Source organism: Mesoplodon mirus, assembly GCF_964341445.2.
Source record: "Mesoplodon mirus genome assembly, chromosome: 2".
Taxonomy (NCBI): Eukaryota; Metazoa; Chordata; class Mammalia; order Artiodactyla; family Ziphiidae; genus Mesoplodon; species Mesoplodon mirus.
In genome coordinates this window covers 214,617,900-214,636,761 of record NC_138977.1, presented here as the reverse complement: position 1 = coordinate 214,636,761, position 18,862 = coordinate 214,617,900, and the positions used below count along the sequence as shown (strand labels likewise).

Genomic DNA, 18,862 nt, shown 5'->3' with positions numbered 1-18,862 from the left:
CGTTACTCATGCTAATCCCACACATTATTCCTAGCTTCTGGGGTTCTCACGCTTGGACTTAGACACCCCCCCCACCCTGTCTTCTTATCTGATTCTTATTTTCCAACCCTGATTCCATGCAGCAGCAGCAGCACTTGGGACAGCGGGTGAGTGAGGGTTGCTGCAGGACGTTGCAAAACATCACACTCTGTGCTGCCCCGGGAATACATTTCCCATGAGACAGGAAGGAAGGAAGGCCAAACAAGATTACTTTTGAAAGAGAAGGGCCAGACTGAGCAATAGCTAAAGGCAGTTTTGCAGGACAACGCGCACCTTCTCCTCTATGATGGGAAATGAAATGAGGGCAGGGTGGAAAAGGAGAGTACTCCACCTCCTTACAAAATGCAATTCCAACCCTGAATATTAGATTAGCCCTTGGCAGCCTCTGCTCCATCAGTAGGATGGAAATCTGAACGCTTTACAAAAACGGTCCACACCTGAACAGAAAGACTTTAAAATCGGAGGCAAAAGTCTCCAGCCTGGAAGCCCATGGTCTTCCGCTGTAACATCTTCCTTGTTCATTTGGCAAAATACTTGGCTCAGACCCAGAAAGTCAAGGGAACTGGATGACGCATTTCTAGTCTGATAAGGCAAGAAGAGCATTTTAAAAGTTGCTCTGGACACGCCATGCTCCCTCTAACAAAATCACAATTTTCAGAACCTAACAGTCTGGCAACCAGAAATCAGCCCCAAGGGTCAAACAATGTGCCCTCTGGATCTCTGGATGGTTGGGGAGAAGAGGCAGATTGGGCATAAATCACAGGTTTCCCACACTCACTGTACCTGCTAAGGGACATTTTTAGCCAAAAGAGATTTTGATATTTGTTTTGGTAGTATTTGAAAATCCTTTATTGAAACTGTACAGGACCCAAATTCACTGCCATGGGACTCTGGAAAGACACACACAGGACTGGAAGTCCAGGGATGAAATTCCAGACTAGTTCTGCTTCTAACCAGACGGGTGACTCTGCAAACAACTCCTCACACACACCCGCCCCTGCCCACCTCAGTTCATTCATCTGTTTCATAAACTGACAGTGTTGTAAAGATCCAGGGGAATAGTGTGTGAAAGTCCCCCTAAGGGTAAAAGACTTTCTAAACGTATGATGTTAAGAGATTATCACTGCATTTAATATATTAACTTCATTTAACTACTCATACCCTATAGGGTAGACATGATCATTTCCACTTTTATACTTGTGGAAATGGTCTTGGAGAAGTTAGGGTCCAAGGTCAAAGAGCTGGTAAATCAGAAGTTTGGTGTCAGGCCCAGGTCTTCTGATGCTGGCAGCCCGGACATGCCAAGAAGCATGCCATACACAGCTGGCGTGCAAAGAGCACCAGTCTGACATCAGGAGACCTGAGCGCTGACCTCTTAGGTAAATTCCTTCACTTCAGTCACTCAGTTTTCTACTTTCAAAAATGGGGGTGACATTACCTGTCCTATTTACCTGGAAAGGTTGTTGCCAGCATCACATGAGACTACAGTGCAAAAGTCCTCTGGCAAGGGCAAAGGTGACTAATGGAGATCAGGGAAATCCAGTTAAGAGAAGGGACCCAGGATCAGGAAAGGAAGTGAGGGATGGAGGATCATAATCACATTCATGGAAACCCAGCAGGTAGTTTTCTGGGTGGAAGAGGAAGAGTAAGCAGGCTGGAGCTGTTTAGAAGATAAAAGCATGAACTAAAAGAAGGGCCTTCAAGTGTATTCAGCTGTCCCAGGTTGCTGGCTTGGGGAGACACTGAAGCAGGGGTGTTGCACAGGATAGACCCTCCCTTGTGCAGGGTTCCCAAGAGACCTCCAATAGCTTTGTAGATGATGGGAGGGATGTGTCTTTTTTTTTTTTTTAAATATCCTTGTGGGATAAAATTAAAAGTGAGCAATTCTGTTACAGCCCTTTCAATTAAAAGAGTTTTCTTTCTTTTTTTTTTTTTTTTTTTTTTTACTGATCTGTGAAGTACCCAAGTGTGAAGACCAGTCTTCACCACTTATTGTGGTGCTCACCCTTCCACTGATATAATTATATGAAATTTAAATTATTCAATAAAAACTAGTAAGCATCTGCCCTGTGCCCAGCACCCTCCCCAGGTGGTGGGGATGCAGTGAATATGCTCTGTAAGATGCGCACCTGGTGGGCACATTCTTAACAAGGGGCTTTTACATTTTCACCAGTAGTTTATCCTCAATGTCATCACTTGCCAATTAGTGACTGTGATGCTCAAGAAGCTCACTAAAAACCCAGGAGTCAGGGTTCCTGGAAGGCTCTCCCATTCTCCCTCGGGCAGTCTTCCACCCTTTCTGGGTCTCAGTCTCCTCATCTGTAAAAACACGGGCATCTGACTATAATTCATTCCAAGAACTCGAGCTTATCGAGGGGGCGGGGAAAGAGCTACACTAAGCTCTGGACGATAGACCAAAAACCAGATTTAAAGAAAAAAATGTCAGACTTCCCTGGTGGCACAGTGGTTGAGAATCCGCCTGCCAATGCAGGGGACACGGGTTCGAGCTCTGGTCTGGGAAGATCCCACATGCCTTGGAGCAACTAAGCCCGTGTGCCACAACTACTGAAACCTGTGCACCTAGAGCTCGTGAGCCACTACTACTGAAGCCCATGCGCCTAGAGCCCACGCTCTGCAACAAGAGAAGCCACCGCAGTGAGAAGCCCGCGCACCGCAACGAAGACCTAAAGCAGCCAATAGATAAATAATAAAATTAAAAAATAAAATTGTTTAAAAAAAATAAAGAAAAACGCCATTGATGGTTTTCAAAGACACAGGTATGATGAGGGAAGGAATCTCCATGACCCTCCGGGATTTGCCTGGGGACCCTGGCTGGGAAATTCTTATACATCAAGAGGTGGTTCTGAGCTGAATTTCTACAAAGCAGAGGAAGGGCCACATGTCCCATGCAAGGGACTATCTAGTCGAGCTTTTTGCCCCATCAGCCACAGGAAGAGAAGGGCTGCAGGCTACCGAAAGCCAGCAGCATTTACAAATGAACTTCCACGGCCTTTGCCAACTACAGCCGAACCTCTCTTGGTTTTCTGTTTCCTCTTTTCTGACTCTTCTTTCAATAACTGCACATTTCTTAATATAATGTCACACTGGAAGCAGAACAGACCTTCAATTTTTAGACCTCAATTTATAAAACACTTAGAGGTTCTAGGGGTTTTGTTTTTAAATTAAGGGACCGCATAGTTTGAAAACTGTACAGGTTCTAATCATTCAGTTCCAAGACACCAAACACTGCATAGCGTCACCATGGAAAGGTCCCTCTCAGCGGGAAAGCCACTGATTCCACAATGAAAGGGCAGCAAGGTGCCCTCCTCCCTTCTCTTCCGCCTGGGTGTCCACCCTGTTTTTAAATCCGTGCCCCCTGGCGAGTTTCTAAGGTGCAATTCTGAGACCCTCCCCTTTCCCACCCAGAAGGTGGCCAAGAGCCGGCCCTGAATTGGAGAAGTGCAGGAAGCAAGGCTGGTCCAGCTGGCCAGAGTGGGGTTGGGCGGGGGAGGGGGTCCCAGCAGGTGAAAACACGATGGAGGATAAATCCCTTGAACTTCCCACAGGCCAAGGGCGAGTCTCTCAGGGCAGCGGGCCCCTCTCAGGCTCTGCTTGCAGAGACCTCGCTGGGGCCACTGGGCTGCTTGGGAAAACCAAGCGGGCACCTGCATCAGTTCTGTAAAATGGAGTGCGGGGGAGGCTTGGGCTTGTCCCCAAAGCCTTTATTCGAAAGGCGAGCCAGGTTAGGGGGCTCCACGACCGCGCCAAGCCTGTCGGGTGTTATTATGAGGTTCCCTCCTCCACCCACATTCACCGAGCCCCCATCCCCTTACCTGCGGTCCGCGCCCCTCCGCTCGGTGCTCCGCTGCCGGGGACCCATGAGAGGGGCCGTTCCCGGGCCCGCCGCGCGCTGCCTCCCAAGAACCTCGCCGGCTCGCCCGGGGCCGACAGCGGGGAGCCCGGAGGAGGCGCGCGCCAGGTGTGCTTTGCCCGGGACGCCGACTTCCCGGAGAGGCGCCCGGGCCCCACGGCCGCACTCTGGTGGAGCGCAGACATTGCCGAACAAAACCTGCCGCCCCGACGCCGCGTTCGCGCACGTCGTCTCGGCACTCCGAGTACATTCACCCGGGAGCCGGGCGTCTCCTCTCCTGCGAGCGCGAGGAAGGTAGCGGCGCTTCTCCGACGCCGCTAACCACGCCCCGGAGCACGGGCTCCGGCGGCGCGGAGACCACTCGGGCTGGGCTCTCCGCTACGAGCGCGGGGAGGAGCGCGCGGCGAGACATGCTCGGGCCAGGGGGCGCTGCAGGCCCGGGGAGGGGCGCCCGGGTGGGAGCCACGTGGGACACCTGTGTGCCTCATGGAGGAGAGGCGCGGAGTACGGCGCCGGCCGAGCCCGCTCTCCCAAGGGCGGTGCATTGCGCTTCTGGGAACGCGGCCCGCAGCGCCTCTCGCGTTTTTAAACAACGCGTTGGCCAAGGCTGGCAAATAAACAAAGGTACTTACTTCTGCTCTGGTCTCCCAGCCTCCGAGCGGTGCAGCAGGGAGCACTGTGTCATCTGCCTTCGACTCCGCAGGATTTATTGCTTCGACCCTTGCGAAAATGTTGACTTTGGCATCGTTTCTATTTGTCATGGCAATTGCCCTTTGTTTACCTGTCTGTCGCGTTCTTGCAGTTGGGCGGTAGTAAGCGGGCCTTTTGGCCAGTATCCTCGTTTAAGTCTAGTAGGTGCCTTGATTTTTTTTAAAAGAATCAAACACCACAAAGCGAAAAGAGCCCAATGCCTGGCACAATGCCTTGTGCGTAGTTAGCACTCAAAAAAAAAAAAAAAGCTATTACTGCATAATCTGTAGTTTTCATACTTCATCAAAAATAAGTGTCATTGCATAACGTGTGCTCATTACCAAAAAAAAAAAAAAAAAAAGCAAAGCACACCTACCCCACCGCCCAGAGATAGTCACTGTTAACATTATGGTGTTCCTTCTTCCAGCATCATTCTACTCATATTAAATTTTATTGTTAGCTCATTCCATGCATAGTGTATCATAACCAGTTTTATGTCTTTTTGAACTTCTGTGGCTTTTCTTCACTTCCACTGTATTTTATTTTTCAAGTCAGTCACAAAATTGTCCAATTTCGAGGAAAGGGGAAAAGATTCTGAGGGGGGAGTAACAAGATTCTGTAAGATATGGTACCAGAACTTCTGCAGTGACTATTTTTGGAAACACACTTTGCCACAATTCTAGCAGTATTTTGGTAGATTCCTTACTATTGTCTAGATAAACATTCATGTTACCTGCAAGTGGAGATATTTTTTCATTAAAAAAATCTTTTTATTAAAAAAATGTTTTTAACATCTTTATTGGAGTATAATTGCTTTACAATGGTGTGTTAGTTTCTGTTTCTTTCTGTGGCTTTTAGCCACTTTTAATGTTCTAGTGTGCTTAACCAGTCCACTACTTTAATGTTAATCATTAGATATTTGTGCTTTTGCCCAGTTACTCCCTTCGAGTAAACTGCAAGATGGTAAAGTTCTAGGCTATAGGGTATATATACAATTTAAGGCTTTTGATGTGTATTATCAAGTTGCCCTCCAGGAAGACTGACCTGTTTCCTTTTTTCCAAGCCCCTCCCCCATTATTCTTATAAACGTCAATCTGATAGACTAATAACAATTCTGTTTTTACATCTTTCCTTTTCAAAAGATTCTAAAAATGTCACATTTCCCTCTGTGGTTCTCAGTTGGTTTCCAATCCTCCCAATATTGACAACTTCCAGTGAAAGTGGCCCATGGTAATGTTGATTGTTGCAAACTTCACTGAAGAGGGGGGAAAAAAGAGGCCTCATTTTTTCACCTCGTTTCATTCCTCCCAATAATATCTACTGAGCACCCAAATGTAAAAACAGTCAACCAGAGCAGCATAAGTAATGCCTGAGCACCTCTGCAGGAGAACTTGTCTGCGGGCCTAAATGCTCAGTGGGGGAGGCAAGGTCTCTGCCCCTAGACGGGCACTGTCCCATAGAAATGCAATGCACACCACACAGGTGATTTCAAATGCTCTAGTAGCCATGCTAAAGTGAAAAGGAGCAGGTGAACTTAATTTACTAACCCAGTAGATCCCAAATATTATCTCAACATGTAATCAGAGTGAGATATTTTAAGCTAAGTCTTTGAAATTCAGCTGTATTTTACACTTAACAGCACATCTCCTTTTGGATTAGCTGTATTTTAAGTGTTCAATAGCCACAAGTGTCGAGTTGCCCATGCGGCTCTAGATAGAGCAGGGGTTTGAGGAGAGCAGACCAAGTCCTGGCCGAAGTGGGAATTTCACAGCTGACAGCCCTCTCCCCAACCTGTTCTGATTGATTGTTGACAGTGAACCAGCACACCTTTGCCTAAGCAGGTTTACCTGAGAGAAGCTACATTTCAATTCTGGATGCTCCTGACAGCTTTACATCTGTAGGTGGGGGCATTTCACATTCTCATTCCATGATTAAGAAGTAAAAAGGCTGAAACTATAAATACTGGTGGAGATATTGAAACGGAGTAGGACCCTATACAGTCCTTGCCCCCCCACCATGTCCTCAGCCTGCCTTTTGTCTGTGAAAAAACCTTAGCCAAAGAATAAGTTTAATCAGAGAAGTGAGAAAGTGCAGAAACAGGAAGACAGTCCAACAAAATAATAATAGTTTAGTCATTAAGCAAATCAAGGACTTCTAGATCCTCTCCAAGGACTATAGATAATACTCGGAGCCACATCCTGCGAGCTGTCTTATAGATACTGAAACCCCCGCCAGGTGGAAGAAGTGAACTACATGATGACAAGACTGTAGCCACGACATAAGCTGCCACAATTCCGAGGGCTGGCCTCAAAGAAATGGGAACCAACCAACCCTGGAACTAAAGATTAACTGTACTTAAAACAGTCAAGGTGACGCTGATCAGACCACCGCACGACCAAATTCAAGATGACAGAGCTGACTGTGCTGTTTCTGCATGTAGCCCCCTCCCTCCGCCTATAAAAGCTCTTGCCCTCTGACAGCTCACGGGAGTTGGCCTTTGGACAGGCGTCCACCCTCCCCCCAGGTTGCCAGCCTCCAAAATAAAGCAAACTCTCCTTTCCACCAACCTTGCCTCTCTATTGGCTTTAGAGTGGCAAGTAGATGGACCCCTTCTTTTGGTAACAGCATCAGTTGCTTCAAACTCCCTCACATCAAAAGTTAATCACCTGTGCCTTTCTTCCACATACGCGTGGGCGGGGGAAGCAGGTGGCCCAGGCTATGCCGTGTGCTGAGTGGCTGACTAGCAGCGGTAGAGGATTTTAATACAGGGAGAAGCTGGGCAACTACTTTTGTCATCCATGGCAACCCCTCCCTTGTGAAGATTTGTGGAAATTTTAAAAATAGGCACCACGAAGGCCCTTCATCCCAAAGGGCTTGTGAGCCCCTTGCTTCCAAGGACTTGCCATATTCATCTTTGTGGCCCCAATGCCCTGTAACTCTACATAGTAAGTGCCCTTTTAAAATGTGAGTTAATTCATGAACTGCCCTATACAGCCTGTGTCAGTTGTAAACACAAGGTATAGACAACTTTGAAATGCCATGAAGAGATAAAGGGGGACTTTAGCTCCCACCAATGTGCAGAGGCAGACACCCAGTGTAGTGGAATGACCACCGCTTTGGAGATGAGGTGGTTTGGGGTTCCCCACCCAGCTCTCTTCCCTACTGGCTTTCTGACAAGAGATAAGATGCTTAATTTTTGACTGTTCAGTTTGCTGGACTATAGAAGTTGATGGGTACAGTGGTTCCCAAACCTATGGAAGCCCAATTCAAATTCTTTGCATCCACTCCCCCACATGATAAAGGTGAAGCACATATTAAAAAACCCAGAGAAGTTTTCATAATAGAGCCACAAAAGTTGTAGATTTCCCAGAACCCACAAGGCAGCCACTAACCAGAAGCCTCTTGTTGAAAAATGAAAGAACAGGAAACAACGCATGTTTAACGGTGAAGAAACCACCCCAGAGGAAACAAAGGGCCTGGTTCTCAAGTACTCCACAGGCAACAAATTAAGCCAGAGCAAAAACCGTGGCACTAACAGCAGCGAGAGAGAATAAAGGCGTGGCAGGGGGACATAAGGGACAGAAATACCGCCATCTTGAAGCTAAAGACCCTTAGGTTTGGGGCAGGCACCAATTGTTCTAAGGGTTAAAGCATCTCAACTCCTTAAGACAGTGAGAAAAAGTATGCACAAGGTTTTACTGGATTTGCTTTTAGGAAATGTGATGCTTTCTAGCTACATGAGTAAACATGGAATGTCTACAAAGGCAAAGGCTTGGGTAACACTGTCCTTCAGTCAACATCCAAAACCACGTAGGCACTAGACTTCAAACTGTCAATACTTCCAAATTTTGTCTTTAGTTTTCACATATATGGCATGCCTTAATGTAAGTATTCATTGAGTGCATTTTGAGAGGAATCTGGGCGCACCCTTGGAGGCAGCGGACTAGGCTCTGCCTGACGTATGATCAACCTCCCAGTCGGTCTCATTTCCTGGAAGGCTCATGTAACAGGGGGTGGGCACCTGATCATCAAAAGGTTATCGCAAGTCTTTAAATACGACATCACCTCAGGGTCTCAAGGTAAAAGGAAAGCATAGGAAAATGGCTGAGGCTGGGCAGCTAAAGCCTTAAATGAAACCAATGTTAGGTTATCTGAAAGCTACTGCCAAGATTTGAGAACCCTCCTAGGGAAGTTAGACTGCAGTGCCTGAACAGTAAACTTGAACAATGTTCAGGCATAGAAGAAGTGTGAGCAGTTCCCAGGGTGAGCCTCCCACAACTCCTGCCCCAGGCAAATGGGCAGAAGTCTGAGCGTATCTGAACCTCTCTTTAATTTCAGCAAACAAAACCATCCTACGACTCCTAACTGCACGTTTGGAACCACAGGCTGCCCTCTAATTCATCTGGAAAAACAGAGCAAACAACAAGCACCCTTGAGATTCTTCTGTTTAACAAGTAAAGCACTCCTTGGGTGCAAGTCTGGCTACAGAAACACCCACAGCATTGAGGAGCCCAGGTGTCACTCTTTGGCTAATCCCAGAAGAGCTCGATTTGCCAAATCCAGGCAGCAGTCATGTGGTGATGAGCCCACTCGTCACTCTATCGGTTTACTGCTCTGATCTGGCAGCCTCAGGGTGGTGGGCATCACAATGACTTTATTCCTCACCTAGAATGTGGCCGTTTAAGGCCCTGCTGAGAAGGATCCTCAGGTTTTCTGGAGCAAGAGAGCTCGAGTTCAGACTATCACTCACCCTTGTTCACAATTTTGAAACTTTTTCATTTCTAGCGGCCCTAGCAAACAATATTCTACCAAAAGAAAAAGGCGTATCAAGTATGTCCTCTTCCCACACTGCCCCCCACCACCCCTGTTCACTGCTTAATCCATGGTTAAGAATCTCTTCCCTTGCACAATGGATCTGTCTCAACATTTGCATGCCCTATGCCAAGGAATATAACTATCTGTTTGATTATATGGTCTCAGGTGTAAGTACTTATCTATGACTGAACTAGGTATTTTGAGGGAACCCCAAGACTGGGATTGGCAGGTGTTGATGGACCCCACATGGCCCTACTGAACAAAAAATACGTCACTTACCTCAGTGTCAGGCACACAGCTGGAGCTCAGTAAATATGTGAATGTGAAAGATCAAATATAAGATCTGGTGGTCCAGTACGAGAATATGAGAATATGCTGCATTAATCCAGAAGACATTTAACCCTTCTCTCTACTTGTGAGACTGGCACTAGAGATTATGTTCGTTTCTCTTTGGGAACAAGGCAAATAGCTCAACCACCAAATATTATTAAACTCCATTTAATTTAAACTGTTTCTATTCAAACTTCCAGTATATGATAAAACCTTGGAATCTGATGAACTTAGATTTTTTTTAATGTGTTCCTTGACTTGCTTCCCTAATTTTCCTTAATAAAAAGGACAATTCTGCGATTCCAGTTTTCATTTGCATTTTCATTGTGATTGGAACTGAACAGAGTATGAACAAACTAAACGTCCAGTGCTCCTAGTATGTGCCAACAAGAAAAGGAAATTAGCAAAATGCTGCTGGCAATAAGAACACAAGGGAAATCTGGCTGTGAAGGAAAAGGATTTTACTGGGCAGCTTAAATTTTTATCTAATAGAAGCACATCAATGTTTGAACAACTTTTAACATGAGGAAAAACTCCACTTAATCTAAGCTGACACACATTACCAGGAGAAGAAAAAAAAAAAAGTCAAGTTTCTTCTTTGAGTCGGTGACAACATCTTCTTAGGCTGTCACAGTCTGATACTTAAATCATGGAAAAATTCCCAAATAGAGACTTACAGGCTGGCAGGAAAGTCAGCTGGCCCATAATTCTGCATATGTGAGTTTAGAGTTTAAGATGACTGTATGTGCTTCCAGAAAAATATATACTCTAACTTAGCTTTTTAACTTAAATTGTTAAATACATTTGTGCTTCAGAAAATGTAAATTCTATCTACATTAACAATCTAAGTGGCTACAGATTGGAAAGGTACCTATGGATGGCAGGAGCAGAGAGAGGAAGTGCCTTCCACCCACCTAGTGGGTGAGAGCCCAAGGGCAGACTGTGCCCAAAGGCTGAGGGAAACGTCATCTGAATCAAGATGGAGAGAAAGAAGCTGATAACCTCAGAGAGAACAGGGTAAGAAGGGCAGAGACCCAAGCAACAACAAACCAAAGAACATTTATTACGTGGAAGAGGCAGATTGTGACAGGGAGAGCAGGGCGTATTTTACCATGAACTATATCAAACATACAGAAAAATCCAAAAAATAAAACTCTTGTGTCTATCAACTAAGTTGATCCAGTATTAACCCAGAGCCATATTTTCTTCAGTACCTTTAAGTAATAAAAAGTTATATATACACTAGACAGCCCCTATGTATCCCTTCCCATATTCCCACGCACTTGGTATGAATCTTTTATGCAAGACTTATTTGGGGGGAAGAAGTTCGAGGGAAAAAAATACAACTACCCCACCTCGACAGAAGAGCGGTAAGCAGACAAAAATTAAGGCATAAAATGTCATTAAAGAAAAAGTTTCCAAGAAACAAAAACACAAGATGCTGTACTTTCTCTTGTTAAGTCTAGCCTTCGCTGTTTCCTTTCTCGTAAGTGTTGATCTCCAAGAGAGAGTGTTTCTGCAAGAGAAAAATCAACTATCATTATGCCTTATATAAAAACTCAATTACCATGGTTCTTAATTTCTAGCTTAAGTAAAAGTAAACCAAATATTCACTTTTAACTGAAATCACTTTAAGTCAAATCTGCCAGTTAAAAAAAATTCACCGCCACAGTAACAGTGCTTTATGTCCAATACAGCTGTCTGTAATCCCCTTCACAGATAAAATATATAGCTGTTTGCTCTCCTCCAAATATAAAAAATATTTTTATTAACTTGTACGCTGAAATACTTACCACTTTTGAATAATAGATTACAGAGAGTTTTATGTTCTCATCACATCACTCCTAGTTTAGCAATTTTACAATAAAATGACTAACAAATTAAAACAAATTTCTCCAGAGATGATGAAACAGTGGAACTTTTTAAGCACATTTTATCTTTCTCTAAGAAGAATAATTTAAGCAATTATCCAACTATATTTCCACCACAATGAAGGAAGTATGCTTAAGGAAACATGTATGTAATTTTCTTCTAGTAATATAACCCCTTAGTTTCTTGCCCTCCAGAACGGATCTAATCTAAACTGGTACCGTAGCACAGCTACAGGTAAGCAGCAAACGGCGGTACGGAGAACTCAGCTTGCATCGTAAGACCTACTTCCCAGTCTGTGTGTGTGGTTTTTGGGCAGCCATTTAACCTCCTTGAGCCTTCACCTCCTCATCTATAAAATGAGGCCTACCTTCTTTTAATCTTCTGGGCACTGTGAAGATTAAATATGTGCCTATTACACCACTGTAAAGCAATTATACTCCAATAAAGATGTAAAAAAAATGTGACTATTAAATAATGCACTACTCAAATATAAGGTATTACACTGTATTCAAAGGTAGGCAAACTATGTATTTATTTCTGCAGTAGGGGCAAAGCCAGTTCAACCACTACGCTTTTAAATCAAGTGTTTGGGTTTTTTTAAAAGTAATGTCTTCAATCTATTTAGAAACAATAGAAAATACAGGTTTCATCTGAAGTTGTGTACCCAAACACACTCAATATTCTTATGGGAAAAAAAAAGCTTATTGCACAGATATAAAGATTAAAGCACATACAGTTAATCAACTTGATTAGAAATATGATGATTTGGCACTAGGACTAAACTCCAGAAGTTCACATCACTGCATGCTCCTCAATCTATGAAATTTAAATTATCATTAAATTTAAGATTTTAAACTCAAGTATGGTACACATAACAGCAGTCAGTATTAAAACTTAATGTATTAGAAAGGACTGAAAGTTGTAACTGCATTTATTAAAAATAAATAGTCAGCATTTATTAAAAATAACCCAAAACTTGTGAGGTAAAATAAATCATCTCAAAATAAATCATGAGAATCAAAACTCTTCATCTTGCATGAATGATATTTAGCTTAGAACTTAGCCACACTTTCTTAGAAACAGAAACAGAACAACTGTCCATTATCATGTGGAGAATAGGTCTGACCCCAGTAGGCACCTCCTTGAGAGTTGCTACACCCACAGAGCCCTAGAGAGCAGGAGGACCTCGGGAGCTACGTGCAAATGGTCAGATATAAACTGCATGTTAGCCAGCAAGAGTGCACATACTGAGTAAGTCAAAGATCCTTTGCTTTCAGCTAGAACTCTATCAATTCAAAGTGACGAGAAGGACAATTTCATTTTGATGAGAAGTTCTAATTGGCTACTGATCACAAAACAATTTCCGAGGGCCACCGTAGAACAAAGGATCTCAGGCAATATAAAAAAGCAGGGGAACCACTATTCAAAATCCACCAACGTAGTCTTCAACCATTAGAGTCACCGCAGCCAAAAATGGAAGAGTATGCTTTGCTTTGAAATGAAATAAGCTATCAGTACAGCCCATTTTCTGTTCTTGGCCTCTTAGAACCTCTTCACAAAAAGTGCTAAATGTTTTTATAGAAGTACATACAAGGGAGGGTTAATTTCACTCTAGACACAATTGCAGGCTAAGCTTGACCTCACGACAATTTTCACAAGTCCCTGCAAATATCATCAAGAGCTGTCTCTACGTCAAACACAGTATGGAAAGGACGCTGCAACCTGGACAGCCCTGGACTCAGTCCCACTAGCAGCGTGAAAGGGAGCTTACCGAACAAAACCTACAAAGACAGCAGAAACACTGCGGCCAGACCTCAGATCATTAGACCACAGAATAAAGTACAGCCTCAAAACGGGTGTCACCCCATTAGCTCCGCCATGACAACATGACTGGAGATGTCCTACTGGGCGTTACACAAGTGCAAAAACATCAAATTTAACTTACTTAACTTTTAAACAATTTTTTCATTTCAGTAAGCTTGTTTTGATTGGTTGGATTGTTTAAGAGGAAGAGAAGAAGCTGTTCATGTTTTTCAACCTAAGGGTGAGAAGAAATGGTGTTATTTCATTCCTAAAAATGTTGGGAGTATAATTTCGCTTAAAGGAAATTTAACCCACTTGTTTCTGTAGCTCTGTGCAGCAGCAGTTCATCCTGTTCACCTTTTCTAAAAGCAAATGCAAAAAGCCATTAGACAACGGGCACTATGAATAACAGGAAAAACAAAACAAAACCAAACCTGCAGTCTGAACATATACAGATCTGCCCCTCAGGGCAGATCCTTTCCAACTACAAAGGACTTGATCAATTAGTTTTTCACTTGGGCTTTATGTTATCTACTCCTGTCCTGGGTTTTACCAAATGAGTGCCCTTACCTCCGAGGTTTCAGGTCTTTTGCCTGTCACACACAGGATATCTCTTTTTGGTTGAGGGCAGGCCTGCCAAAGCATCATCTTATGAAATAACTAGTAAGATCCATTCTCAGATATGTGAGTTCTTCTCACTTTGATCAGGATCGAAAGGAAGTTGGAAGCTACTCTGAATGCTTGACATTTCTAAAGCTCTCAGCATCAATTCTATCAACAGTGTTGCTGAGCCTGCTCTAAGGAAAATCTGGACTGGGAGGCCTGCTTCCTTCCAGGTGGCTCCTCTGAGGTGGCAACGTGAGTCAGCACCCGGCCGCTGGATTTGCGGAGGATGAGGACAGAGGGAACGTGGCCACGGAGAATAAGGAAAGATCAGGTCAACTAAATTGAGGACATCTGTTCTTGGCTACACTTACACCTGCTACTAATTAAACTTGAAAAAAGTATCTTTATTTAAAGCACTCTGCTTTTTAGATGGGATGTTTTTCGCCAGACCATACATCACCAGCTTACCAGCTATATTGATAGTACCATTCTCAGAACACTTCTCAACCGACACCGTGTGGACATTCTTGATAAGTCCTTTTACAGAAAGCATTACATTCTGATTCAACATGAATTTTTTCAGTAGCTCTATTATTAACTGAGAACAGCTTCCATTCAATTCCATTGGTCCTGGAAAAAAACTGAATATTAATCTTCAAGTTCCTGAAAAATGATATCGAGATAAATTATCTAAGGATAACAAGCAAAAGGCTCACTGATTTTAGCTATAGGTTTAGGTATGCTTTGATGTACTACTGCTGCTGCGTTCAAAACAGTCAAACTTAATAAATATTCCTCAATCCCTACTATGTCAAGCACTAATTTAGGTCTAGAAGCCACAAAACAGACAAACGTCTGCCTTTGTGGACTTACATTCTAACGGTAGAAGCAAACAATAATAAAGATAATTTTCCAACTCTCTGAGTCAAAACCAAAGCAGACTGTGAGGAAATCAGTGTGTTATTATCTACTGGGACCTCTGGGTAAAGAGATCAGGAGTAAGAATAAAACGCTACTTTAGCATTTTAGTTCCTTCTATTCAAACTCCAACTGAAGGGCTGAATAAATAGGCAGATATGGTATGAATAGGAAGGTAGCCCAAAAGGGTGCCATTTAAATGTCTCTAGCCTCTGTGACAAAGCAGAAAGACCCCCGCACAAGAGGTCAGATGACTGACCCCAGTTCACCCTGGCCCTGCCACTTAACTAGCTTTGCAACCTGAGGCAAACCAGAATCTCTGAGCCTTGACTCTCTGAAACTAATCTGTAAAACAAAGATGGAACAAATGAACATAATTTCTGTGAGAATGAAAGAATAATAAATGGTATGAGATTTTTTGGTAAACTCTGCTTGATATTTAGAAATCTGGGCTGTTGCTTAAAATATGTTTTTTAAAAAATTTTAATTTTATTTTTGGCTGCGTTGGGTCTTCATTGCTGCGCACGGGCTTTCTCTAGTTGCGGTGAGCAGGGGCTACTCTTCGTTGTGGTGTGCGGGCTTCTCATTGCGGTGGCTTCTCTTGCTGTGGAGCAGGGGTTCTAGGTGTGCGGGCTTCGGTAGTTGTGGCACGTGGGTTCAGTAGTTGTGGCTCGCGGGCTCTAGAGCTCAGGCTCCGTAGTTGTGGCGCACGTGCTTAGGTGCTCCGCAGCATGTGGGATCTTCCCGGACCAGGGCTCGAACCTGTGTCCCCTGCACTGGCAGGCGGATTCTTAACCACCGCGCCACGAGGGAAGTCCTAAAATACCCATTTGTTTCAGACTTAGCGCTATAAAAGAAAGAAAAAAATCCCACAGACACCCAAATTGGAAAGTGACTTAATTGTCTACCTTCAAGGGAACATTTAATAATTTGGAAAGGAAGCTCCAGGTGGCTGGCAGAGATTGGCTGCACTCTGCAAAGAGGCAGTGTTTCAATGTTTCCATAGTCTGCATAGAGCACTTTCACATCAGCATCTGATGTCTCCAGAACAATGGCACGGTACCAGAAATCATCACCTGAAAATACAGAGGAATCTCAGGTGAGAAGTTACATTCAATGATGCCCTCCTCCTTTAAGATGGTTACTCACAGTTACATTTACATCACTTAGAAAGTCACACCAAGATTTCTGACTTCACGCCAAGGAGTCTAGATTAAATACAAGCATCCCATCTACTCCTTGCAGATTCTACTCAAAAGACAGGACTAAATAGAAAAAGGCCCAAAACCACAAGGATAGAGAACAAGAGGGAAGACAATGTAATAGTGGAAGGTGGAAAGCAAATATGTGAGTGGAAATGATTTAGCAGAGCTCAACTGAAGCTGGGTGTAAAGAAGCCAAGAAGCATCTCAGTTTGCATCTCAAATCCCCAAGCAATCAAGGCTCAAAAATTGATGCTACTCATTCGAAAGTTGGAGCAAAGATGGAGATGACATGGGGATTGGATAACGGAAGCCGAGTTGCTTCCCCAAAGTTTATGTGAATAAACTTTAGTTTATAAACACATTTACATGTAATATCTATTTTAAAAGTCGCTAAAGAGAATGATCAGTTTGATGTTGACGTGTTTTAATAACGCTTAGAAAATTCCCCCTTTTCAGGTAACTGCTCCTAACCATGGGCAGAAGACGAGTTTCCTCTCCAGAGAGGACGAACCAGAAAGACTACGGACTGGGGGACGTGAGGCAGACCAGAGGAGGGAGTTTACAAGAACCCTGTCAGGCAAGCTCTGCACTCCAGGCAGGAGACGACCATCTCCAAGCAAAAGCACTTCAAGACACAGGCATCAGGAGTTCCCAGTGAAACGGCAGAGCCAGGTCACCCTACAGGAAAGTCCACTAAGCAGACGAGCTCTGCCTGCGCACAAAGGAACTTCCAATTAGCTTCTTAGTGCTTCACCTTACATAAACGAACAGCGAAGGATGACCAGATAGTAGAAGAAAGTCTCTGACATGAAAGAGAAGACCAAAACAAACAGGAACTCAAGGAAACAGAGACCCAAAGACGGAGAAGACCATGAAAATTAAAAGAATGATATTAACATCCTCGGAGAAACGACCTTCCATCCTTGAAGCAAGTACAAGACAGTTATTAAAAACCACACACTTGAGAAACAAAAAAAGCTACTGAAACCAAAAATGTGGTATTAAAAATGAAATACGGAAGGCTGGAAGAGAAAACTGAGGAAATCTCTTGGAAAAAAAAAAAAAACAGCAAAGGAAATTCAGCAGCAGAGTTTAAGTCCAACATGAGAATACTTGGAGTTCGTAAAGGAGCAGAAAATAAAAGAAAGGAATAAAAAAATTCAGGAAAAATTTTCAAAACTGAAACTCACGAATTTCTAAAGGGCCCACCCACTGGGTGCTCAGTACAATGGTGAAAAGAAAACCAGTGCTGAGTCACATCATAAAATTCAAAACTTGGGATGAAGAGATTACCAAAAGTTCCAGAAAGGAGGAAAAAAATTACATACAAAGTTTGGAGAACCTGAATGACATCTACCTCTCCACCAGCAACACCCACAATGCCTTCAAAATTTTAAGAGAAAGATGATTTCCAACCTAGAATTTTATCTATAGGTAAGCTATCAAGTAACTATTAGGGTAGAATAAAGACTTTTTCAAACATGAAAGGTAACAAAATTTATCTTACATGTACCTTTTCTCGGCTTCTAGAGGATGAGATAGATATACCAAAATATTAAATCAAAAGTAAAGGATCCTAGTCCGCCTGCCGATGCAGGGGATACGGGTTCGTGCCCCGGTCTGGGAGGATCCCATATGCCGCGGAGCGGCTGGGCCCGTGAGCCATGGCCGCTGGGCCTGCGCATCCGGAGCCTGTGCTCCGCAACGGGAGAGGCCACAACAGTGAGAGGCCCGCATACCGCAAAAAGAAAAAAAAAAAAAAGTAAAGGATCCAGAAAACAAGTTGAACGAGGGAGGGAGAAATCTAGCCAACAAGGTGGGGTGGGAGAGAAATCCAAGAAACATAGGGGGTTTGTGCTGAAACAATCTCCAGCATGATGGTGAAAGGAAAATTTCAGGATGACAGCTCAGGTCTGGAGGACAAGCAGTCTGGATAGGAGTGTGTCAGAAGGCTGGAGCTGCCTACAATATGATAAAAGTTGATAAAGTACAGGCAGTATTCATGGAGAGAATTTATACCAATGCAGAGAACTGGAGATCATTAGTGAAAGTATATAGAACAGTAGTAACAAAAAAGGCTGCAAAAGAAAAATGTAATTATAGTAACTACATGGGTAGGCTGTGAATACTGTTTATGCAAACCTAATAACGTAATACAGAATACTTATCTAAACAAAAATTATGACACATTTCTACTGGGAAGAAAGAGAGGGAAATTGTAGACCTAGCTGTCATACAAAAGAAGAGGGAAACGAAATACATTTTTAAACTGTAAATCTAAATTTTAAAGTGAACACTGTTTGGGGAATAGAAAAGAATCTTACCTGTGTATCTGGCACAGCACACATCTCCAATTTTTGGTCTATAGGCCGATCGACTTTTCTGAGCACTGCAATCTTCTAACAATTTGGCTGTCAATACACACAGTTTTTCCTGATCTTCTAAAATATATATAGAAGATGTTTTGTGAAGAAATTTTCAATGCTACTATTTATAATAAAGTATTTATATAAAAAGGAAAGTCAAATCTAATCACTCAAAAAAGACCCCATATATATTAAAATATACATTTATATTTTAAAAATAGATAAAGCCAAAAAAAGATAAAACCACTACTGGTTACCTTGTGGGGAAGGGATGCAAGACTGGGAGCGGGCAAGAAGGAAGCCACTGGGGGGCTAATTTCTTGATTAGGGTGGCTATTCTAGTGTGT

At 43.4% G+C, this 18,862-nt stretch overlaps 2 protein-coding genes across 7 annotated transcripts in view; both read right to left on the bottom strand.

The window, feature by feature from the left end:
• Window positions 1-4,119, bottom strand: part of VWA2 (von Willebrand factor A domain containing 2) — a gene marked incomplete at its 3' end in the record, with an annotated part of 58,225 nt that extends 54,106 nt beyond the window's left edge. The window contains 1 exon segment of the mRNA XM_082643730.1: window positions 3,873-4,119. Coding sequence (XP_082499856.1) covers window positions 3,873-3,919 — 47 coding nt within the window. The 5' untranslated portion in view covers window positions 3,920-4,119.
• A 9,443-nt stretch (window positions 4,120-13,562) lies between these two features.
• The window catches only part of TDRD1 (tudor domain containing 1), a gene marked incomplete at its 3' end in the record, with an annotated part of 35,323 nt that continues 30,023 nt past the window's right edge, over window positions 13,563-18,862 (bottom strand). For 4 of the 6 annotated variants that reach the window (XM_082605397.1, XM_082605398.1, XM_082605399.1 and 1 more), the window contains 5 exons: window positions 18,474-18,590; window positions 15,853-16,020; window positions 14,416-14,656; window positions 13,736-13,769; window positions 13,563-13,655 (listed from right to left, as the gene is read on the bottom strand). In XM_082605397.1, the coding sequence (XP_082461523.1) occupies window positions 13,563-13,655; window positions 13,736-13,769; window positions 14,416-14,656; window positions 15,853-16,020; window positions 18,474-18,590 (653 nt within the window). Of the gene's footprint in view, window positions 13,656-13,735; window positions 13,783-14,415; window positions 14,657-15,852; window positions 16,021-18,473; window positions 18,591-18,862 lie in introns of all 6 variants that reach the window. The other 2 variants (XM_082605400.1, XM_082605402.1) reach the window with 1 other exon arrangement.